Below are 25,778 nucleotides of genomic sequence, written 5' to 3'. Positions count from 1 at the left end.
TCAAGGTCAATATTGGATGATTTTTCGAACTCTTCCGATCCTAGTCGGTGAAAACTCAAAAAACTCGTCTCGTCGTGGCCTTCAAAACAACCCATATTCACCTACCCTCTAAAACCACCCCTTATCCAGAAAATCTCAAAACCAAAGGGGATGATTTTTCGAACTCGTCCCATCTAAGTCGGTGATACCTCAAAAACCTCGTCTTGTCGTGGCCTTCAAAACAATCTATATTCACATACCCTCTAAAACCACCCCTTATCCAGAAAATCTCAAGTTCAAGGGGGAAATTTTTCCGACCTGTCAGGCTCATTAGGCGCAACTGTTTTCATAGAACCGATTAGTCGAAATCTACCTTTCGTTTCCACTCTGGCTGGAAAGAGTTTTTTTCTCCACAAAAACTAACCAAGAAATCAAGAGTGATTGCGGATTTACTTTCTCCCGAAAAGGAGGGGTATCGATGAGGGCCGTTTTTGGGCCTACCCTGAAATTCCTTGACTCCACGACTTTTTGCTCATTGCAGGTCTATATTTTATAGAATGCATCATAATGTGGTTATTTTCCATCTATATCTGGGTCTAATACTTGCCTAAACATGGGCCTGAGAGCCGATTTCGGCGAAAAGTGGGGGTTTTTCGGCATTTGACGAGCCATTCCACAACGATCTCATCAGAGGAGCAAAAAGTCCTTCAAGTATATTCATTGGAGATGGAAGAGAGTCACTTTGTCCAATTCTCGTGGATGTCAAACCTTCCGCTCATAGTTAAGAAAAACGTTTTAGAATTTTCATGGTTTTAATCATTATTTAAAATGGCTCACCAAAGGTGACTCATCTTATGAAACGGCTTCAACTCTAGGGACCAGATGGGATGCCCTAAAATTTAGCCAAAAATTCACGTTTCTCAGTTGTCAGGAGAAACATGGGGGGGGGGGGGATTTTTCCACCACTTGAGGTAGGAATAAAGAGGCCTCAAGTCCTCTGTGAATTAGCGAAGATTTTATAGTTGCCAGACTCAAGAGCTGAATTGTACACGGGAACAGACACTTAAAATTCCAAACCTGGGTCCATTTCCACAGCCCCCCCACAATCGAATCTTAAATAAAAAATTATATCATTATTTTGTGCCGCAAATTAAAAATTCTGTGCTGCAAAATTAAGGGGGGAAACGCTCCTCAAAATTGGGGGGGCTGTAGAAACGGTAGCCCCCCCACTTTCGAATTTTCGAAAAAAAAAGAATGCCATAATTTTGTGCTAATTTTGTGCTATTTTGTGCCGCAAGAAAAAAATGTTGTGCCGCAAAATTAAGGGGGGTAGCAGCATTTCAAATTGGGGGGGGGGGGCTGTAGAAATGTTTGCCCCCTGTTTTGATTTCTCGGAAAAGGAGTATGCCATAATTTTGTGCTATTTTGTGCCGCAGCGAAACATTCAATTTTTTCAAATTTAAGGGGGGTAATGGGCACATCAAATTTTGGGGGGGCTGTAGAAATGTTAGCCCCCCTTTTTTATTTCTTTGAAATGGAGTATGCCGTAAGTGTTTGCGAATTTTGTGCTATTTTGTGCCGTAGCGAAACATTCAATTTTTTCAAATTTAAGGGGGGTAACGGGCACATCTAATTTGGGGGGGGGGCTGTGGAAATGTTTGCCCCCCTTTTTGATTTCTTGAAAAAGAAAGTATGCCGTAATACTCTCATAATTTTGTGCTATTTTGTGCCGCAAAAAGAAAATTTTGTGCTCCAAAATTAGGGGGCTTAAATACCACCCCAAATTAAGGGGGAGGGTCGCAGGTACGGCAGCCCCCCACTTTCGAACTTCGAGAAAAAAGCACGTCATAATTTTGTGCTAATTTTGTGCTATTTTGTGCCGCAAAAAGAAAATTTTGTGCTCCAAAATTAGGGGGGTTAAATACCATTTCAAATTGGGGGGCTGTAGAAACGATAGCCCCCCACTTTCGAATTTCGAGAAAAAAAAGCACGTCATAATTTTGTGCTAATTTTGTGCTATTTTGTGCCGCAAAAAGAAAATTTTGTGCTCCAAAATTAGGGGGTTAAATACCACTTGAAATTGAAGGGGCGGGGACTGTAAAACAAGTTAGCGCTCCGTCGGAACCCGAATCTTCCGCTCCGGAGACGCAGGCTCGCAGGTAGCCGGAACCTTTGGCAGCGCATTGTGGTCACATCTCTCTCCGCTTTGACTTCTGCTCTTGGAAGCGGACGGGAAGGGCCAAGCACCGTGGCAACTCAAGAAAGATCCGGGCGGGAGATCCGGCGCTCTTTGCACGGGATATTTAAACAGAGAAATTTACCCTAATCATTAAGGAGCCTTTTCGGGGGTTATATACCGTTGAGTGTCAGCGAGTTTCAAACCGAATGTTGTTCTACTGTTATTATTTTGCACGCTACCGATTATTATTTACTTAATCGAACAGTTAAGTACCCACATAAATACTTTCTAAAACTTGGTGTTGTATTCATGGTTCTGAGGAAAATTACTGCACATTGGGCCTCTGGACAAGGTATGAATTAATGGACTATATCTTTTTACGTTGATCGATGGTAAACCTCCCTTTTTACGAGAAAATATGAATATATTCCAGGAAATGCTGATGAGATGAAGAAATAGGGATAGTAGTATCGGACACAGCGTAAAAAAACACATCAATAACATCCATCGTATGTTAAGCTTTGTTTTCGGACGCAGACCTACGTAATTATTTGAGATTTTTATATACCGTCATTTACCCTTCATAAAGGACTGTCCCATGTTTCACCGCTGAAACGAAAGGTGAACATATTGTTTTTGAAGTGTCTGATGGGACTCTTTCCTCTCAATTTTTTCGGCTTAATCCGAATACGGTCTTAGATGTTTTCTAGAAATTACCGATTTTCCGGAAAATTAAATTTTTTGAAAAAAAAGTATTCTTCAATGTAAAATCCCATATTAAAAAGACGGCTCAGTCGGCATGGGTCAATATCCTTCAATTTGGCTGAAACTTGGCAGAGTGTTTTTGATCAAATGAATTATTTTTCAGGGAGTAGGACCAAAAAAATTCGCAAAAGAAATTTCGCCATGTGTGATTGGGCAACTATAGCCATCGATATGATAAAACCGGTCCCTTGACTCACATCACTCCGCTTGATTGCTATCAATGTATTCTGTTCCATTTAGGAGCGACCCTGGCAACCTGAAAATTTTTGCATCGTCTTTTGCAACACCCTATATACCCCTGCTTGTCGACCACGGAACCAGAAGTGCTATTGCTTTTGTTCTTCATGATGGGTCATTTTTAATTACTGGCCGCTATGCAGTCCAACCCCCAAAGGGCGTGCTTCGCAGGCCTTGTCTCCACGGGACGTTTTCATGGGATTTGTCCCAAGTTCGAATCGCAGGAATGAAACTTCTGGGATTTTTCCCAGTTACCGTCTCCACGGGACGGGGCTCTTTGCAGTCCTGCGACTCGTTTGTGCGGGAAGATAAATTAGTTAAAGTCGACTATTTGACCGGGATTAAAATAATAATTGCACTCAATTGACAATTAGACACATTATTTTAACTAAACAAACATGAAAAATGTAGTAATGAATAAAATATCGCATAATTCGTTTTCACTTCTTCTTCTTCTCTCAGTGGGTCCTAGGAGTACAAGTACCATACTTGGTACTGGGAAAAATATTGAGTTAATATTGATTAACTCAATATTTTTCCCAACTTCGTAAGTGGGATTTTTCCCTGGGACAAATCTCGTGAAACGGCTCGTGGAGACAAGGCCGCAGGTCTTTGTTGCTCAATTATTTAAGTATACCGGGGGCGCGCTATGATGTCTAGAAAATCGGATAAGTAATAAATACCATAATCTCTTCATTGGCAACACAGCAATCCTCTAGACCGCTACTCGGCACGCTCGACATCGCTGCCCCATTGTTTCGCGCTTACCTGAATCTGACCCTCGAAATTTCAACCGAGGATTAGGCAGCTCGCGAGTGCAATTTTTTATTTTTTTCAAAAGAAGTTTTTTTAATCTATATTTTCAAATTCGCGGTAAAATTTCGAGCAAATTGGTGGTCAAACCAAAGAAAATACGTGACTCTGCGGCATAGCAAGATCAATAGGATCGCATTTAGCAAACAGGAACTTGCGCAATTACAGCGTTGTTAAAATATTGCTTTTTTCATAATTATCTAAAAAAAAATCTCCCAAAATAGCAAATAGTTCTGGCTTCCTACTAAATAATTTTTGTTAATTTTGAAGGGAAATAATTCTGTATATTTTCATACAGTACATATATTTCGTACTTTTAAAAGAAAAAAAAGTAGTTGCGCCATTATGAAAATACTGTAATCACGCTGGCTCCTTTTTGCTAAATGCGGTCCAATATTTCTTCTGCTGAATTTGCAACTTGCTGACCGGCATCTCCGTTGTATAGAAACAAATCATAAAAAAATTTAGTTCATTGTAATCTGCTTTTTCCGCAGAATGTAAGTTTACTAAGAGAGTTAAAGTCAAGGCAAATCTTAAAAATATCATCAAATTTCTTTGGAGCTCCAATAGGCCATAGGGAAGGCCATCGGATTGAGATCCATTAATGCCGAGCGGTCTATTGTTATGTTTAAAGGAGACCGGCATCGGCCGAGATGTGGTTGCGCTGGTGTCAGCGTGTGCTGGAAAAACCTCAGGTCCAGACATCATCGTATCGCGCCCTCAGTATAGAGCGGGACTATCCAGGGATTCTCTTCCATTAGTAGCCGCGAAAGCCATGAGAATCACCCCGGTTGATCATCCAAACGAACTGAGACTAAAAAAACCAAAATCAATATCTCTAATTTGGTCGATTTTCCGCCTAATTTGAAATTCCCGTCTTTTTTCATCGGAGGGAACTTCAAATACTTAATGCCCCTACCCTTGCCCAGCTCACCAGTCAACCCAACTATTAGAACCCTGGGTCATATTGCCAAACTCTGGATGGAACGGGCTCATCTGGGGACTATCGCCTGTCGATAGCCGGAAAGTCATGGAAATCAACCCAGTGAAACGCTCAAACGAACTGTGACAAAAAATTAAACTGATACATCGAACGATGTCATATTTCGACGTTGAAAATGGCGATTTTTGTAAAATCGACGGCTTTTTTGGGGGATATCTGAGCAAATCTGGAGATTTAAGGATTTTTAGCGAAATCTAGGGATTTTTTTTCTTCCCGGCGAGGGCTTTTTTTCGGGTCAATAATATAATATCTTAATCTTGATCAATTTAATATCTAATTTATTCACGCGATGCCGATGCGCACGAGATAAAAGTTTCGAAAACATAGCAAAAGCGCGATCCGATTCTGCGATAGTGAGAAGGTTGCGCATTTGTGCAGGAAAGTGTTGCAAACGATTATTTAAGGGAAGGGGAAATGATTTTTCAAGGAACGAGGATTTGTAATACGAAAAAGGCAAATTTGAAACATAAACTCCCCTTCCACTAAAAAAAAAACCCTCGAAAAATCCGCAATTAGCCGCCCGATGGCATAACACCATAAACCAGCTCATAAATGAGGCTCTGTAAGCAGGCTCAGTTGATATCCTGTTGATATCTGCAAAAATCATGAAAATCAGCCCAGTAGAACGCTAGAGCTAAGCGTTACCAAAAAAGGAAATTTCGGAGACTTGAGTGCTTTTTGAAATAAATAAAGCATTATTAAAAAATATACATGTACATTGTGTGGGCACTTTATTTTAAACCAAACATCGGCACCTGAAGAAAAATGGTGGAAAAATTTATTTTGTTATTAAAAATTGGAAAAGAGCACAGGGCGCATTCTAGTGAGGTAATGTAAACTAGATTTTGGAGGTCCTGAAATCAACTATAACACATTTTCTGAAACATTTCTTAAAAATGGTTCTTTTATGATATGTTTCCCTGGATACGTGCCAAAATTGTTGTTGCTATGAAATGAAAGCCAATAATTTATTTCCCAAAACTGTTCGATAAAGTAAATAATAATCGGTAGCGTGCAAAATAATAACAGTAGAACAACATTCGGTTTGAAACTCGCTGACACTCAACGGTATATAACCCCCGAAAAGGCTCCTTAATGATTAGGGTAAATTTCTCTGTTTAAATATCCCGTGCAAAGAGCGCCGGATCTCCCGCCCGGATCTTTCTTGAGTTGCCACGGTGCTTGGCCCTTCCCGTCCGCTTCCAAGAGCAGAAGTCAAAGCGGAGAGAGATGTGACCACAATGCGCTGCCAAAGGTTCCGGCTACCTGCGAGCCTGCGTCTCCGGAGCGGAAGATTCGGGTTCCGACGGAGCGCTAACTTGTTTTACAGTCCCCGCCCCTTCAATTTCAAGTGGTATTTAACCCCCTAATTTTGGAGCACAAAATTTTCTTTTTGCGGCACAAAATAGCACAAAATTAGCACAAAATTATGACGTGCTTTTTTTTCTCGAAATTCGAAAGTGGGGGGCTATCGTTTCTACAGCCCCCCAATTTGAAATGGTATTTAACCCCCCTAATTTTGGAGCACAAAATTTTCTTTTTGCGGCACAAAATAGCACAAAATTAGCACAAAATTATGACGTGCTTTTTTCTCGAAGTTCGAAAGTGGGGGGCTGCCGTACCTGCGACCCTCCCCCTTAATTTGGGGTGGTATTTAAGCCCCCTAATTTTGGAGCACAAAATTTTCTTTTTGCGGCACAAAATAGCACAAAATTATGAGAGTATTACGGCATACTTTCTTTTTCAAGAAATCAAAAAGGGGGGCAAACATTTCCACAGCCCCCCCCCAAATTAGATGTGCCCGTTACCCCCCTTAAATTTGAAAAAATTGAATGTTTCGCTACGGCACAAAATAGCACAAAATTCGCAAACACTTACGGCATACTCCATTTCAAAGAAATAAAAAAGGGGGGCTAACATTTCTACAGCCCCCCCAAAATTTGATGTGCCCATTACCCCCCTTAAATTTGAAAAAATTGAATGTTTCGCTGCGGCACAAAATAGCACAAAATTATGGCATACTCCTTTTCCGAGAAATCAAAACAGGGGGCAAACATTTCTACAGCCCCCCCCCCCCAATTTGAAATGCTGCTACCCCCCTTAATTTTGCGGCACAACATTTTTTTCTTGCGGCACAAAATAGCACAAAATTAGCACAAAATTATGGCATTCTTTTTTTTTCGAAAATTCGAAAGTGGGGGGGCTACCGTTTCTACAGCCCCCCCAATTTTGAGGAGCGTTTCCCCCTTAATTTTGCAGCACCGAATTTTTAATTTGCGGCACAAAATAGCACAAAATTAGCACAAAATTATGATATAATTTTTTATTTAAGATTCGATTGTGGGGGGGCTGTGGAAATGGAGCCTCCAAACCTTGCCTGTGGGTTTCGGGTCTAAAATAATCATTCAGTGCCGGCCGCCAACTGGATTGTATCGAGTAGAGAAGGGGGGGAGAGGGAGAGAGTGAGGTTACCAGAACCAACAAAGGAAAAGAACGAGAGACGTACACTTGAAGTTACAGATGGGCCACTCTAGTTTATTCGTAGCAAACAAAAGAAAATTGTACACGACACTAACACGTTTTTGACAATAATAAAGGCCAAGGTAGTTCAACACAAACAGAGCAAGACGTCGGATTTTAGCCCGGATTTAGTTTATCATTATCGAAATTTTCGAAGAACCAAAAAGAAAAAAATAGAAAAGGAAATTAAACACCAAAAAATAAACCCCTTTTAAAAACGACGACACCACAAACGAAGACAACCTAAAACACGATCACGAACGCCGGCCGAGTCGGAAGTTTCGGTAACGTGGGAAGGACTGGGCACTTGCCTCTGACACCTTCCTCTTACGCTTAGAAAAACACGACTGACTTCAGAAATGATGTTTAGACGCTACCCTGGGCCAGAGATGCCAGGGAAGCGTCGCGTCGGTTCCCATGGGAAAATGCTGGGGAAAATTCTGAAGCAGCAAAAATTCAGACTCCAAACCACGCTTTCCAAGAATTGCCGGACAGACAGTGTCATGGGCCGCAGCCAAATTCATCAGAGTCCCGCAAAATTCTCAGAGATTCTCTCCGGAGCAGTGCGGGCCGCTGACCGATTTGGCAGCTTCGCGTGTCTGCCGGAAACCGATGGAAACGTGGTTCTTGAGCAGTTTTCTCAAAACGCATGAAAACGCAAGGCAAGCGGCTGCAATGCATCCGCTTGACGTGCTCTGTCGACGTCCCATCTCCCAGTTTCCGCCGCTAGCGTGAAAAAATATTCGCGGCGCTGCCCGAGGAAAACTCTGAATCCCGAAGAAATTCAAAGCTTCTCCCGGGCCGCGCCGCGAATAAGGGCTGAGAATTAGGGGCCCAAAGGCAAAATGACCGTTTCACTTACCCAAAAATTAAAAGCCTTTGGCAGGAAATGGTCGTAGGTGGTCAAAACCTTCCTTTAAGAACCTTTTTGGATTCAAAGCCCCCCCCCCCCAAAAAAAAAAACCGGTGTTGCCATATTCTATTGCCTGAATTCACGGAAAACGTAGTATTCCAGAATTCGGAGGCTGTTCCTCGTCGAGCTCATTTAGCAAGTTCAAAAACTTATATTTTTCATACGAAACGGCCACATTCCGGTCCCTACTTTCTTTTTTCGTTGATCTGCTACATGACCCCCCCGTTGACACAAAATTGCGGGGGCCTTGAGTCGAAAATTTCAAATGGCAAGAGTAATTTTTTACTTCATATTTGGATTCTACACAAAAAGCTACGTAAAATTGATACAGTATATGGCCTATTTGCCCTAAATTTTTTTGTCCCTTTTTTCCTCCAAAAATTAGCGCTTTCTTTTGGTAAAATTAGATTCTAAGGTAATTTGGGGCAAATAGGGCATTTGCCTTAGCAATTCTACGTAAAGTTTTGCGTAGAATCCATATCTGAAGTCAGAACATACCTTTGCGGTTCGAAATTTCCGACTTATGGCCCTCCGAAGCCCCATTTTTCAAGCCTATTTTCGGGGAGTCGTGGACCCCACGATTTTGACTCGTGAAATTTGTGATTTTCAAATTTTTCAGGACGCCTTCAGTGCCCATTTGAAAGCCCGAAAAAGGCCCCAAAATGCCTCGCAACTCCAAAAGGGGGAAACTTTGGGGAGAAAAGGCATAAAATATGAAGTTCTTATTTCTGACTATCGTCAGAAATTCTCTTTATTCTTTAGTATAAATTCTTATAGTATTTCTTTCTTTAGTATTACTTTAGAGTATTTTCTTTTTTTTATAAAAAGACATCGAGGCTCGGCTAGTCCCGGTCAGGACGAGAAATCGTCTAAAATTGACAAAGTACACTCTACTACAGGTACGGACAAACGAGGTGCCGAAGTGGCAGCGTTGAGAATTTAGGCCATCGAGTGACGTCGAAAGTCGTACCGTCTTTACCTCGCAGTTCAAAATGAAGTCCTGACAGATCTGGTAGCTTCAATAAGCTATCAGATGAATTAAAAAAAAAAAAAAAAAAGAAACTTAACCAAGAACACGAAGGAATAACACAAAATTAACGAGACCCACTCTCAGAACAGAAAGTAAATAACTTTTCAATATGGCATCGCAGTCGTACCAATGGACGCTGTCAAATCTACGCGTTTCGACCAAAAATTCCATTTGTCCATACCTGTAGTAGAGTGTACCTTGAAAATTGTATTCTTCAAGACTCCAAACGTCAAGATCCCGAAATCATATTTTTAAGTTGAGTTATGTGCTTTTTTCAGTTTTTGAGTCGAGAATATTTCTTTTAAACTAGGAATATACAGGGTGTCCAAAAAGTCCGTAAACCCCTTAGTAACTTTCAAACGGTTGTACATAGAAAAACGAAACTTTGGGAATATTTCTATCTCATAGAGGACCATCTTTTAGGGGCCCCCAATTTTTTTCCCCAAATGGTACCCCTTTCTTGCGATACACCATTGGAATGAACTTTAAGAACTAAGAATTTTGTGGCAAACCGCAGATCAATATCTTAATTTTTGACCAGTTATAATATGTCAAAAGTCTTTGACCTATTTTCAAAAAAATCATAACCCCGGTTCAAATCATCGTAAAGAAAAAACAAAACGGGGAACTTTACCAAATTGTAAGCAATTTTAAGTAAAAATCACAGAAATTACTTCAACCTAATTTTATGTAGGGGGGGTTCGGACCCCCAATAACGTTAGTTCGAAGGTCATACGATTTTCCCACGAAATGTGACAATTTTTCCTAATATTTGCCTCAACATTACGTCGTTAAGTTCAGAGTTTGTTCAAAATTGCGTTTTCAAGTCCCCAAATCTCGAGCAAAATTTTAAAAAACGAAAAAACAGTCAAATTTTATCACCTCAGACTTCGTTTTCTTGAATTTTTCCCGAGATTTGGGGACTTAATAACGCAATGTTGAACTAATTTTGAACTTATCGACGTAATGTTGAGGTAAAGTTAGAAATAATTCTCTCATTTCGTGGGAAAATCTATGACCCTCGAACTGACGTATTTGGGGGTCCGAACCCCCCCCCCCCTTAAACTTACTTTAAAAACCTTATTGTGATATTTACTTAAAAGCGCTTACAATTTGGTAAAATTTCCCGTTTTATATTTTTCTTTACGATAATTTGATGGGTTATGATGTTTTGAAAATAGGTCAAATTTGACCTTTGACATATCATGACTCGGTCAAAAATTATGATATTGATCTGCGGTTTGCGCCAAAATTCTTAGTTTTTAAAGTTATTTCTTATGGTGTATCACAAGATAGGGGTAGCCATTTGAAAAAAAAACATGTTGCCCCAACCCCCCCCCCCCCCTCTGATGGAGGGGCAAAAATTTTGACCCTCCAAAAAGATGGTCCCCTTTGAGATAGAAACGTTCCCAAAGTTTCATTTTTCTATCTTCAACCGTTCAAAAGTTACCAAGGCAGTACGGACTTTTGGGATACCCTGTACAAAGGTCTCTATTTTTTATTTGAACCAAAGTCATTTTTTTAAAAGTGTTCGTTTTTTCCTGCATCCAACGAGTGTCCATTAAGCTAGGGAACCTAAGGATTCGAGGGTTATGGACGATTGAAATTCTTTAAACATTTGTAAAATTACAGTTTCGGAGCACTACTTCAGAGGCCCGACGAGCGGCCGGTTGGCCGTTTTAAAAAAGTTGTTTTCTTGGAATTATCTGTAATTTCTGAACTCAGCGCACCTCAAGAATCCCTAAAAATTTATTTTAAACGGTTTGAAAATTCAACCTTATTCATTAACACCCAAATCCGGCTTTGGAACCATAGTTTGGCGCGCTAAAATCAATCGGCGTACGTTAAGCGGAAACTTCAGTCGTTCATAACTCTCGAACCCTTTGATTCCCCAGCTTAATAGACCACTCGTTGGACGCAGAACAAAACAAACAATTTTAAAAACTCTTTTTTGTCCAAATAAAAAATTGTGATAATTGTATACAGGGTGCCACATTTATGTTAGTGTAACTGGTGTTCCAGAGCACCCGTCCACTAACTTTTTCTCAGAATACTTGAGCGCTTCTTTTCCCAAATTTTTAGACCCCCAAAATATTTGGGAGGGGGGGGTTGGAACTCGGGGAGGGGGAGGGGTTAAATTTTCGACGGGAAACTCGAATTTTCGGTCAGATTTTTAAAATTCGAAAATCCAAGAAGGCGGCTGCGCTCTATAATGCGGTCTCAGCTCCTGGACCATCGATTTCTGTGAAATTTTGTGAAAAAGAAGGGGCGGTTCGCGGAGCGAGTCGCAAGTTCATCGCGCAGCGAAGAACTAGGGGTCCAGGGGCACTCCCCGGCTAGGCGTGTAAGCTCGCAAAGCGCGCTAATTACGGCTAGTATAGTCGAAATAGAAGACGGTTAAAATGAGATACTTAGGTGCAGGCAGGATAACACGAGAAAGGAGTAAAGGGATGGTAAAGTTCGCGAGGGAGCCGAACAGTCGGAAGATGACGCAAGACACACCGTTGCGCTGCTATGACGTCACGCGACACGATTCAACCTGTTCGGTGCGGTGCGTGTAAATAACCGCGTATCTTCAATGCATTACTATACGGAGAAACAGCTTTTCACACTTGCGGGCGTCCTGGGCAACGTCTTCTGATCGGAATAATTTTGATCAACTCCTAACCCTAATTGCTAAGCGTATACTAAATTCGCTCTGTTCCTCGGTTTAAGGTAGCAACTTTTTGGTCCCCCCAAAATTTTGGGGGGCGGGGACTAACTTTTTTTTCAAATGGCAACCCCCCCTTTTGTGATACCTCATTCGAAAAATAATAAAAAAGAAAATTTTTGGCGCAAACCGCAGGTCAAAATGTTGATTTTTGACGAAATGGCGGCCGGTCAAAGTTCAAAATGGCGGAAATTTGGCATCTCCGTTTCTTATCGGCTGATTGGTCTGAAACTCAGAATCCCTAGGTTTTTCGGGACAAAAAAAACGATTCTGGCATTAGTTTTCCAGAAATTTCAGTCCTTTTCAAAATGGCAGCGGTTAAAATGGCGGCTTAGAGCGGGAAATGGATATTTAGGCTGCTCATCGTCGGATTTGTATGAGACTTGGTATCCGGGGGTATTTTGGCACGAGAAGAACGAATCTTTCATTGGATTTTGGAAATTTATAAAAACTTTAAAATGGAGGCGAAAAAATAACGGAAAATCCATATCACGGCTATTTACCGACGGATTTGCACAAAAGTCAATACTCTGGTGGTTTTTGGCTTTCATTAGATTTTTGAAACACTGAATATCGTCAAAATGGTGGCGGAAAAGTAACGGAAAATCCACATCCACCATCGCCATTCGCATTTTTGCCGCCATTTTAAAGTTTTTAAAAATTTCAAAATTCCAATGAAAGATTCCTTCTTCTCGTGCCGAAATACCGCCGGATACCAAGTCTCATACAAATCCGACGATAAGCAGCCTAAATATCCACTTCCCGCTCTGAGGCGCCATTTTACCGCCGTCATTTTGAAAAGGACTGAAATTTCTGGAAAAATAATGCCAGAATCGTTTTTCTCGTCCCAAAAAACCCTAGGATTCTGAGTTTCAGACCAATCCGCCGATAAGAAACGGATATGCCAAATTTCCGCCATTTTGAACTTTGACCGGCCGCCATTTTGTCAAAGATCAACATTTTGACCTGCGGTTTGCGCCAAAAATTTTCTTTTTCCATTAGCTTTTGAATGAGGTATCACAAAAGGGGGGTTGCCATTCGAAAAAAAAAAAAGTTAGTCCCCGCCCCCCTTAAGGGGGCCGCCTTTCAAAATTTTGGGGGGACCAAAAAGTTGCTACCTTAAACCGAGGAACATTCCCAAAGTTTCAAACTTCTATCTTAATTAGGAAAAAAGTAACAGGGGTGGTAGGTGACTTTTGGATAACCCTGTATAGAGTAATAAATGGAGGTGATAGTAGAAGATACTAAGATTTTTTTTGTAGAATTTCGTGATTTTCTTAGCAGAGGGGCATTTCTTTGATCAGGGATGTTAGAAACTGTAGTCACACACATTACAAGGTCAAAAGTCGAGGTAAAAGTGATAGAGAGCTAATGAATTCATGTAAGGATTCCAAGAGACGAGACAAACATGGGGAAAACATGTTTTCGTTGTTCTTGTGGCTTATACTTTTTGTCACAAACATTACACTGAGTTAAGGTTACAGTCAACTGACGAATTCACCAGAAAGAAAACAAAAACAAAAAGAGAATAAGACGGATAATCGATTGTCATTTAACCCATGAAGGTGCAGTTTGGAAGATGAATACATGACCTACCTTAAACCTGCCACATTTATGTTGGTGTAACTGGTGTTCCAGAGCACCCGTCCACTAACTTTTTCTCGGAATACTTGAGCGCTACTTTTTCCAAATTTTCAGACCCCCAAAATATTTGGGAGGGGGGGGGGGGGTTAGAAGTCTTTGGGGCGAAACACCGAGTTTCACGAAAATCGATCAAAAATAAAGGAGGAAGAAAAGAGAGAGGAAGTCAAAGAAACATACGACCAATGACGCGGATGGCCCATAGGATGGAACATAAACATACAGTTAAAAATGGAAGATAGTTGTGAGGAGATTCTTACGTGCAGGCAGGCTGATACTATGTACGTGAAAGGAGTAAAGGGATGGAAATGTTCGCAAGGCAGGCACACAGTTGAAAGATCGAACGAGATCGAGGCATACGAGGGGGGCTCCTGTGACGTCACGCGGTACGATTCAACCTGTTCAGAGCGGTGCGCGTAAACAACTTCGTATCTTAAATGAATTGCCATACGCAGAAACAACTTTCCGCTATAGCGGGCGTCCTGTGCAACGTTTTCAAATCGGAATAATGTTGATCAATTCCTCATGGCAATAGCTAACCGTGTACCAAGTTTAAAGGAAATCGCTTCGGCAAATTTTTCTCAAGGGGGCAGAGTGAGCCGGTACGGCTAATTGACCCTCGACTCTTCGCTTCGCGATGAACTTGCGACTCGCCTCTCATAGCTATTAACTTTTAAAATAATAATAATAACCTTAACCAAAGAATCCATACTCATTTGTTCCCTCACAACCTAAACCCCTACCCCACCATCATCGACGAGAAGCAACCTCTGGGTGGGCGTCTTAAGACACAGTTCTCACCCCGGTTACTGCAAACCTTATCGTCGGCTGTAAATTGGCCATTCATAGCCAAGTTAACACCGGCCTCAACCCACTCTACTCTCTCTACCAATGAGCATTGTTTGCTCACGTGAAGAGAGCCCAACTACCCAGCAAAGCTGGAGATAACTTCGCATATAAATAATAATAATAATAATAATAATAATAATAATAATAATAATAATAATAATAATAATAATAATAATAAATCTGCAGGGAGGACTGCCTATGGTCTGGGGTATTGACGCACCTCCTTTCCCGAGTTACTCTGGACGCACACTCTATGTGCCAAGGAGTACTTAATGAAAAGCCCAACCCGGGGTGTTATGCGAACCGTGCCCATCGGGTCCCTTGGCACCAGGGCGCTTATGTTGGTGTCGACCTACGGAGCCCTGGGATACCAGGCGCCCTCCCAGAGTTAATATAGCCTTACCCGGAAAGAGGTTACGGGTGGACCCTCTTAAATCCTCATCTTACTCGTGGGAACAAATATGGAAACGCGCAACTCTAAAGCAAGAAAAACCCAAAACTACAAAGGAAAAACCGACCGAACCGATGATAATGCAGAAGAATTGACTCAGGTCTCTGGGACAACACGGAAAAGAACGCAGAAACAGCAGAATCAGCCGAATCAAACACCACAAGCCCAAAGCCCACCACCAACTAGCCCGGCCGGTAAGAACACAAACGCACAGCGTAGGCAAGCAACAGAGCGAGTGAAGTGGACCACAGAAGAGTATAAAGAAATAATATGGTGCTACTGGTACATCAAAGAGAGCACTCAAAGCTGCAATATAAACGCCAACTATGACCTCTGGAGAAAAAGGAATCCGAACACCCGCCCGCATATCGATGCAAACAAGCTCGCCACACAAAGACGATTCATTGCGAAAAACCAAAAACTAAGTGAGGCACAAATTGAAGAAATCAAAGCTGATGTAGCCGCAAAGCTAGCAACACAATATGAACTGGGTGTCACCAGAAAAACCCAAAATACCAATAACAACCAAAACTCCCCTACCACAATGAATAATGCAGCCAACCACACCCAGAGAGTACAATGGAGCAAAGAGGAATACAAAGAAGTCATATGGTGCCATTGGTTTGTTAAGGAAAACACGGGCATCCACAACATAAAGGCCACCTACGAGCTATGGAGGCAACGAAACCCTAATGCCCGCCTGCATCTCAACGCTAATAAGCTAGCCACGCAACGAAGATACATCGAGAACAAGAAAAAACTAACCGAACAACAGCTTCAAGAAATTAAAGACGATGTTCACTCCACCATAGAAGCATCCACTGACCAACCTACAACTGAAAGCTCACCAGGTGATGCCACAAACGACGAGAACCGCCCGTCGAGACGGAATGATCCAACTGACACCAGGGAATCAGAGTCAACGCCAAACATACCTCAAACCAACGAAACTCCCAGAAGAAGTAAGCAGCTAAGAATACCATCTCCAGAACCAGAACACGAAACAACTCCCCAAGAGCAGAACACGGCGAGCACACTAGAAACAACGACCTCTACATCAAAGCTAAGAAGCGTGTATCAAGAAGTTCTCGAGATGAATCTGGAAGAAAGAGAGCCGATAAGGAAAATAAAGGGGGCGAAAAAAGACCAAGAAATCATCATGCGAACTAACAATGAAGTACAAAATATGCTTGAGAGCGAAGAAAATCTCGACCTGTGGAAAATCAACTGCTTGCTCTACGCTGCAGCCCTCACAATCAGTGACGAGTCGAACGGCCCAAAAGGAACTAAAATGAACAAGAAAGAAAGCAAGCCCCTATGGCAAAAAAGAATTGAGTTCAGAATCCAAGATCTGAGGAGGAACCTTTCAGTACTAGCTAACTTCAAAATAACGAGCAAGGAAAAAGGACAACAGACAACCCACAAAGTCCAGTCAATCCTGGATAAATACACCGCGGAAGGAGAAGAAAGCAGTATAGACAATGTAATGGAGCAACTGAGGCAACGTATTGCCGTCTTTAGCCAAAGAATAAGAAGATACCAGAAAAGATCAAATCAATTCTCTCACAACAGAAGCTTCGAAACCAACTGCAAAAGCTTCTACAGGAACATCAAAGGTGACTCCTCCGACATCGGTCAAACCCCAGAGAAAGAAAAGGTGGAAGAGTTCTGGAAAGGAATCTACGAAGTCCCTACTCAGCACAACTCGGAGGCTGGGTGGATCAAAGACTCAGAGGTCACGAACAACAAAATGGAATGGACAGATCTCGGTGATGATGAACTGATAACTACCATAAAAAACCTTGCAAACTGGAAAGCACCCGGCCCAGATAAGATACAAAGCTTCTGGTTCAAAAAAATCCCTAGCATCCATAAGTACCTAACAGCCGAGTACAATAAATTACTGAACGGGAAAGAATTCCCAACATGGCTGGCCAAAGGGACTACATATCTGATAGCAAAGAATAGAGAAACGGCAAATCCCAAAAACTATAGGCCCATAACCTGCCTCAACATAGCGTATAAGATCTTCACGGCACTCTTGGCCGGAAAAACGTACAAATACCTAGAAAGTGCCAAACTACTCCCTATAGAGCAGAAAGGGTGCCGCAAAGGAGCTAAAGGGTGCCTTGACCAACTCTTAATATCCAAAACCATCATTGAGGACTGCAGGAAGAACAAGAAGAACCTATCGATCGCATGGCTGGACTACCAAAAAGCCTTCGACAGCATGCCTCACAGCTGGATCATCCGTGCACTGGAACTCATGGGAGTGCACCCGAATATAGTAAACGCCTGTAAGAACATGATGGAGCACTGGTCAACATGCATCCAACTAAGAGGAAAAACAGATACAATTATCACCTCTGAAATTAAAATAAGACGAGGAATCTACCAAGGGGACGCGTTCTCCCCCCTTCTGTTCTGCGTTGGATTAATACCCCTCTCTACACGACTAAACAACATGAACAATGGATATAACATCAAGGCAGGCCATAAACAACTGACGCACCTCCTGTATATGGATGATCTGAAACTGTTCAGCAGCAGCGACGAGAAACTGCAAAATCAACTCGAGACGGTGAAAGAATTCAGTGACGACATAGGTATGAAATTTGGCCTAGATAAGTGTGCCAAGGTAACCTTCAAGAAAGGTAAATACATCCACGGAGAAAACATGGATATAGACGTCGACACCAGCATCCGACAGTTAGACCCAGGTGAAACATACAAATACCTCGGAATGGAAGAAAGTATAGGTATCCAACATAAGACAATAAAAGAAAAGGTAAAGAGAGAATACATACGTCGAGTAAGAGCAGTACTAAAGACAGAGCTAACGGCAAAAAACAAGATAACTGCAATCGGAGCGCTAGCCGTACCCGTTCTACAGTACGGATTTGCAATTCTGAATTGGAAAATAAAAGAAATAAAAGCGCTAGACATTAAAACAAGAAAATGTCTGACAATGCATAAAATGCACCACCCATCCGCAGACGTTGACAGGCTATACGTGAGCAGAAAACTAGGAGGACGAGGACTTAGGCAAATTGAATCAACATACAAATCTTCCATCATCAATGTGAAGTACTACCTCCAGGAAAAAAAAAAACGAAGACCCTTTTCTCAAAGCCGTATATGCCGTCAACCTTGCTCTAGACAAAGACCACATTGCGAAAGAAGCAAACAAGTTTGAAGCCGAGCTCGGAGAAAACTTTGAAGTGGCCCCCATAAACAGCAGGAAGCAAAAAATCAAAAAGAAAATCTCAGAAAACATCAGAACCAAATGGAAAGGAAAGATCATGCACGGGCAGTATCCACTGATGCTAGAAAATGACTCCATCGAGAGTAATCTCTCTACCATCTGGCTCAGTAAAGGTGTACTAAAAGCAGAAACAGAGAGCCTAATTGTAGCGGCACAGGATCAAGCCTTAAACACAAGGTACCGAGAGAGGAAAATCCACAAGAAACATGTGAATAGCAAATGCAGAATCTGCCACCAGTTCGAAGAAACCATTGAGCACATAACATCAGGTTGCCCAATTCTAGCCCAAAAGGACTATATCGAGAGACACGACAGAGTATGCACCCAACTTCACTACAGCCTCTGCAAAGAATATGGAATCGAAGTCGACGCAGATAAATGGTATGAACACAAACCGAAAAACACTGCAACAACCAGAGATGGAGAGACAACGATCCTGTGGAACTTCCCTATCAGAACCGATAGAACTGTTGAGGCAAACAGACCGGACATCATCCTGCGTAGGAAAGGCCAAACGTGTCTGCTGATTGACGTCTCTATCCCAGCAGACAGGAACATCACAAAAAAGGAAGCTGAGAAGAAACTAAAGTATAAAGACCTAGAGATCGAAATCAACAGGATGTGGAAGACCAAAACCCGAGTCATACCCTTTGTGATTGGAGCTACCGGAGCAGTCTCTAAAGACTGGACTAAACTGAAGAACGAAATCCCTGGGAAACATTCGCTAGTATTGGCCCAGAAGTCTGCTGTGTTAGGCACTGCCAGAATCCTCCGGAAGGTCTTAAGCTAGGTGGAGCAGCGCGAATACACCTAGAACGTTCCCACACACCAAAAACACCCCTACCGCCTACCACCTCAGGAAAGAAACCTTTAGGCAGGCGTCCTCCAGACACCTACCCTGCCTCGGTTCCTAAAACAGGTATCCTAGTCCGTGACGAGCCACCCCCCCAAGGGGGAGTGAAATAACCACCACCCGGCCACCCAAACCACAAACAGCCCTCATACCTAGGAGCATTGTTTGCCCCTGTGTGAGGGCTTAAAGCAACCCAGCAAAGCTGGTGACAGCAGTGAATATGAAAAATAATAATAATAATAATAATAATAATAATAATAATAATAATAATAATAATAAGTATTGTCAGGTCGTTTCTTAATATCGAATAATTTTTTTGATTTCGCTTAAAATTTAATTTTTTTAAATTTTTTTTTTTTTTTTTTTTTTTAAATTTTACTTTAAAATAACGTTTACCCTTTTTTTCAAGCAAGATAGTATGTGTTACTGACTTTGGCCTGTGGCCCGTCAGTAATACTTGTGCCGGAAGTGTTCCCTCTTCTGAGTTACAAAAAAAAAAAAAAAAAAAAAAAAAAAAAAAAAAAAAAAAAAAAAAAAAAATAATAATAATAATAATAATAAGATAACATCTTCGCCACTTTGGCCACGGCAGCCATCTTTGATTTTGGAAGTTTGAAAATCTGACCGAAAATTCGAGTTTCCCATAAAAAAAATACCCCCCGGTACCGAGTTTCACGAGCACCGGATCAAAAATAAAGGAGAAAGAAAAAAGAGAGGAAGTCAAAGAAAACTTACGACCAGTGAGGCGAATGACCCGTAAACATACACATTACTCCATATAAAGCTGCTGTTGCCACTCACTCTGCCCCCACCCCCCACCTCCCAGAGAAAAATTGGCCGAAGCAATTTCCTTTGAACTTAGTACACGCTTAGCTATTGTCGTGAGGAGTTGATCAAAATTATTCCGATTAGAAGACGTTGCCCAGGAAGCCCGCAAGAGGGAATAGTTGTTCCTCCCTATAGTAATGCATTGGGGATACGCGGTTATTTACACGCACCACACCGAACAGGCTCAATCGTGTCGCGTGACGTCACAGCATTTTAGACAAAATTTCAGGTATCAGGGGGTATTTTTCGACGGATTTTTGTGTAAATTGGTATCACGATGTACATTTCAGCAAGAAATTCGAACTTTTGGTCAGATTCTGAAAGTGTCAAAATCCAACATGGCGGCCGTGGTCTAAAATGCTGTATCGGCTCCTGTTCGATCGATTTTCGTGAAACTCTGTAACAAGTGGTATTTTCTGATGGGAAACTCGAATTTTTGGTCAGAATTTTTAAAATTCTAAAATCCAAGATGGCGGCCGTGACCAAGGTGGCGGAGATGTTTTATTCTCATTATTATTATTATTATTTAAAAGATAATAGCTATGAGGGGCGGCTCGCGGAGCTAGCCGAAAGTTCATCGCGAAGCGAGGAACCTGGGGTCCAGGGGCACTCCCCGGCTAGGCGTGATAGCTCGCCACAGCGAGCTGATCACGGCTAGTATTTTATATAATTTGCCAAAGGTAATTGCGGAGATGATGGGTTTCTTATATTTTATTCCTAATCTTTCAGGAAATGGATACATCCATGTCTAGTTTAAGTCTTGACGACCTCGAACGATTTGCTGTAACTTACGGCAGTGAAGAAAAGCTGACCACTTGATCCAAGGATACTTTTTGACAGCCTAAAGCATAAGCTTAATGTTAACAATTTTTTATCAATTATCATCATGTACAGTTGTAAAATAGTTATTCATATATAATTTTAGAATATCTGATATTCCATGTACACTATAGACTTATTTTTTTTATTTCTCTTTCTATCTCTATGCTCATATGATTTGCTCATGTGTTCGTAAATCTTCGGTACTGAAGTGGTTGTGGCTGATTAGCCTGACAGCTACTCATCTTTGTTTTATTTGTTTGTTTTAGTTACTAAATAAACGTAAACTTTTCCCAATTTTTACTTCTTTGTTTAATTTGCTCTTTCCTGACAACCAGAAAATGACGTCCAAAAAATTATTTAATCTTGACCATTTGACTACTCATTTGGTTTATTTGGATTAATTTATGGCGTCCGCCATTTTTGGGTCCTAAGGGCTCCATTCAGCCTAAAATGGCTGAGCCAATCAGAGGTGGTAACCCCAGTGGCCATACTCTCTCAATATAGGTAGGTACTCTAGGTTTTCCATTAGTGCTCGAAATTTTTGACTCCAATTGAAAATTTTGGATTTTTCTGGTTTGTTTTCTAAATAGTGTGGACCCAGCACTATTTTGCCACCTTTTTACACAGTTCGGGTCACGTTTTAAAGGGTTTTTTCTCTTTTTTTCGTGACTCTTAGGAAAATGGTCGAAAAAATCACATTTTAAGGGCGGAGCTAATAAACTGCTGTTTCATTGGATTAAATCAAGTTTAGGAACTATTGACATGTCGACTGTTGTGAGTGTTTTCTAGAAGTAAATTTTACGCTCTTCTCAATGAGCATTTATAACAGTTTTTTCTCAGACAATCGTGGCTGGAGGTATGAAGCAATGATTTTCCTAAAATCAGCAAAAATGCGCCTTTAAACTAATTTTTGAAGAAAACGTTACTTTTACGACCAAAAAATTAAGTTAGAAAAAACAAAGAAGGATGATTTCGGTAGGGAATTGTATGCTCTTTTCGCTGGTTTTTTGTTTTTTTCGTGAGATGAACTGTTGAGGAGATATTTGCAAAAATCTAATCGTGGGTTTTCTCAATTTTGAAAAATTCAAAATGGCGGCGCCCTGCGGAGACCAGCCAATTTTTCTGAAGTTAATATGGCCATTTTTGGACGTCTTTAGCACATAGGAATCGAAAAACATTGGTTTGGTTCGAAGGACAAACCAAAACCCGAAATTTATTGTGCTGTGTTATTTATAATGTTTCTTTTTGCCGATGATATGCTTTTTGTAGTTAGCAATAAGGATCTATCAAGATTAGGGATGGATTTTTTATTCTGAACGTTTTCTGACAATGGGCTAATTTGAATTTCTTCCAGTTTAATGTAGACAAAACCAAATACATGCTTTTGAGTACCAAAAATATTGTAGGTTCCTTCAACATCTTGATTGACAACCAAGAAATTGAGCTGGTCTCCATATTAAAATACTTAGGTATTCTTTTGGACAATAAGCAAAATGATAACGCATATAAACAGCATCTGCAGCGAGTTACACTCTGCCATATTTGTAGTTAAAGTCCTCTCTAAATATTGTGATATTAGTATACTTATGTTGGTTTACCACATACACTCCCTATTCCTGTCCCACATTAACTATTGCGTAACTATTTGGTCTAACTGTAAAAACGCTCTCCTTAAGAAAGTCTTCATCATCCAAAAGAAGGCTTTAAGAACCATGTTAAAGCTAGCGCCAAGAGAGTCCTGCAAAAATCATTTCATTGATCTTAAAATTCTGTTGCCGTTCCCTCCCTCGTAATTTACAGGTCCATTTCGAATTTTATAGTTGAAACCTCTTTAGCTCCAGTGGCTCTCAGTAAAATCAACACTAAATTCCACGCCTTTACAAATGCCACCAAGAACAGTCACTCTCTAAGGCGTGGCCAAATCCTTTTAGAAAAGCTACCCTCAGAACTAAAAAGTAAATACAGGGACTCGAATTTTCTTAATCTTTTAAAAAAATTGTTTATTGCCAAATGTTTTTATAGTGAAGCAGAGTATTTAGCATAAGCCCTTTTTTAAAAAATCTGTATTCTCTTTTCCTTTCTTCTCTTTTCTTTCTTCTATCCTCACTAACCCAGACATATCGACGGTGTAAGTCGGCAATCACATAACTCGGTTTGCGACGTCACAGACTTCCTGTCATACTTTATTTTTTAAATGGAAAACTACTCAACGGCAATTCTTTAAAACTGTCATGATTTTTCTTCGCAATGCAAAGAAAATTCTGCAAAAACTTCAAGAAATAATGTCAATTAGCTTTCCTTTAAAAAAATGACGTAGAGGCGGAGATTTTCAGACACCGCGAACGAGTTATGTGATTGCCGACTTACACCGTCGATATTTGTTCTAGCTGTTGAAAAATGTGCATTTACAAATAAAAATATATTATTATTGTTATTTACTAACGCAAATTGCTCTTTTGCCTCAAAATTGGGGTTGGTAACGTGTAACCGACCGGCCATTTTCGGCCCTCAAGTCTTATATTATTAAAGTCAATCATAATTTACCATACTTTTTAGCATGGATAAGTTCAGGGATATCATTCATATTAATTTATCGACTTGATTTTCAATCGTTTTGCCTTAAGTCTATTACGATTATCCTTTTTATCATGAAATCGCCCTCAGCATTTCACGAAATCATCAAGTTTCATTTTTGGAGGAAAAACAACAAAAAATGCAAAAATAGGCGTCATTTGAAAGTCACAGTAACTATGACTGGTGATCCTCAAATTACAATGACTTTTCGTGATTGCAATCACGGTACCATCTCTATGCACAATGACTGACCTGTGTAGATTGGTTTTGGTCTTCATTAACGCTACCAATAAAATCTTACAATGAATGTCCATCACACAAATGCAGACCAGTAATTTGGGCATGAATCTATCTTTGAGAAATAAAGAACCATTTGCTGTGCCAACAATATATTTTTGTTTGAAGTTGAGACTTTATTTACTGGTATATTGAAGAAACAAACAACAAAAACAATAACACTGTTAAGATTGGTGCTTTGGCATTTGTTATATGGGTTCATTGTTCCATTCATTCAATCATAAACAGCAGTTGACGTTTTATTTGCAAGTAATAATGCATTGATTTGAATACACTATCCTGTAGTTTTCTGAAAGAAGCGTTTAATAGCGGGGTCAAAGTCATTCTTACATGAATTAGCTAGCTTTTACCTACTTTTGAGGGCGTTTTAATGTTGATAATGATCCCTTCGAAATTGGATCTTCTTCATCTTTCATTAAAAAAAAACTGGCCAACAAACAAAAAACTTTCCTTGAGTTAGGGACTTTGATACCCAAATTTAAAAGATATGCAACACAAAGTGACAGTAACACTTGCTTCCTGAAGAAAATGATTACCTCCGCAAAATTCTATGAACTAATACTGGTCACTGTATTCCCTTTGATTTTCAGTTTTGTGGGAGGAGGCTTCACAGGCCTCAGATATGGATTATCTATCATATCTGCTTCAGCTTTTGCTCTTTCCTCTTCCTCTTGCTCTGCTTCTTCTTCCGATTGTTCTGTGCCTTTCATTTCTTTTTTCTTTCTTGGTGCTAGAGGTTTGGCATTTTCTTCTTCATCAAAGTCAAACACTTGATCTTTGGGCAGTAATGCGCTAAGATATGGTGGAAATGACAGCTTACATGCTATCAAAAGAAATGGATCATTTTCTTGCTTTGGAAATAAACTGTCTGTTTCACCAGTTTTGGAAACAAACTTTGTTAGGGCTTTTTCAAGGCTTCGTTTTTGACTAGCTGCTTTCTCCCGGATGGCCTCATATTCTGTGACAGGTTGCTTATGAGTTGGTGTTCTGATATAGGCATGCGGGTCTGGAAATTGAGGAAAATGTGATGGAATATATGAAGGCAGTGCTTGCTTCATGCCAGCTTGTAAAATACTCAGTTGTTTTGGTTGCACAGAAGGTGCAAGGGGGGCAAGGATAGTCCTGTTGAGTCTTTTAGCATGAGTTTCAATGCCTTTCAGGCTTATCCCCATGCTGACTAATGCCATAATTACATCAGCTAGTAGAGGTCTTGCCCTGCTTGCTAATTCGTGGTAAGAGCGTGCACTTTGTCCTAGTTCGTGGAGAAAACTTTGCAAAATTACCACCAACGATTCCAAAGCTGAAGGATCCGATGCTTCAAAACCAGCTTCCATCAGGAGTGCGGAGATACATGTTTTCAAAACTGACCGTTGAGTGGAGGTGTACTGTGACATGTTTAAGGAAATGTGTCCAAATGCGCAAGGCTAACACACTAGACTATTGGAGTAAAAAGTTTCAAGTTCAAATCACCATACTCAAAGTAGAAACTAGAGTCAGACTATCCGGTAGGCACATCACTTCTACACATCTTCGAAAAATAAGAGAAGTTGAATGTACTGAAGATGCTTATTTCACATCATGAAATTCACATTGTTTACACTGGCGACAGAAAACTTCGAGCAGAGGCCACAGGATCAGGATCAGGAATTGCACAGGGCCCTGTGCGCACCTGGTACGCAGTACGCACGGTCGGACCGCAACAAGGCGGATAAAGAACGGAAAAGAAAGTTGTGTAGTGTAAACCAAACAGACAAAGTGTAAACATATTAACATAACCTCAAAAAATCAAGATAAAAATCAGAAACAAACATCTCATCCAAAGACTAACTAACACGAGAGAGAGAGACCCTCCACTCTATCTCAGCTATTAATTGTGGAAGACTTTTGGGAATTCGGGACTTCAACAATTGACTGTTGACTTAACTTTATGGTTGATGTTTAAGAACGTGTTGGCAGTTTCCTTTTGCAAGCAAGTAGACACTACTTTCCTTTTACATTTTACAAACAAGCAACCAAAGACATAAAGACGGAGCACTAAAAGCAAAAAAT

The 25,778-nt window shown here is 40.7% G+C and overlaps 2 protein-coding genes across 2 annotated transcripts in view; one reads left to right on the top strand and one right to left on the bottom strand.

Annotated features, from left to right (window-relative positions):
* Positions 1 to 21,158, top strand: part of LOC109040449 (ubiquitin-like protein 4A) — a 30,638-nt gene extending 9,480 nt beyond the window's left edge. The window contains exon 4 of the mRNA XM_019056403.2: positions 20,766 to 21,158. Coding sequence (XP_018911948.1) covers positions 20,766 to 20,855 — 90 coding nt within the window. The 3' untranslated portion in view covers positions 20,856 to 21,158. The remainder of the gene's footprint in view (positions 1 to 20,765) is intronic.
* Positions 21,159 to 23,824: 2,666 nt separating this feature from the next.
* On the bottom strand, positions 23,825 to 25,524 carry Taf8 (TBP-associated factor 8). The gene has a single exon (XM_019056406.2). The coding sequence runs from the start codon at positions 25,121 to 25,123 to the stop codon at positions 24,278 to 24,280; it is 846 nt and encodes a 281-aa protein (XP_018911951.1). The 5' UTR covers positions 25,124 to 25,524; the 3' UTR covers positions 23,825 to 24,277.
* Positions 25,525 to 25,778: the final 254 nt, after the last annotated feature.

The sequence above is a fragment of the Bemisia tabaci genome, chromosome 1, assembly GCF_918797505.1.
Source record: "Bemisia tabaci chromosome 1, PGI_BMITA_v3".
Classification (NCBI taxonomy): domain Eukaryota; kingdom Metazoa; phylum Arthropoda; class Insecta; order Hemiptera; family Aleyrodidae; genus Bemisia; species Bemisia tabaci.
This window is presented reverse-complemented; position numbering and strand designations above follow the sequence as displayed.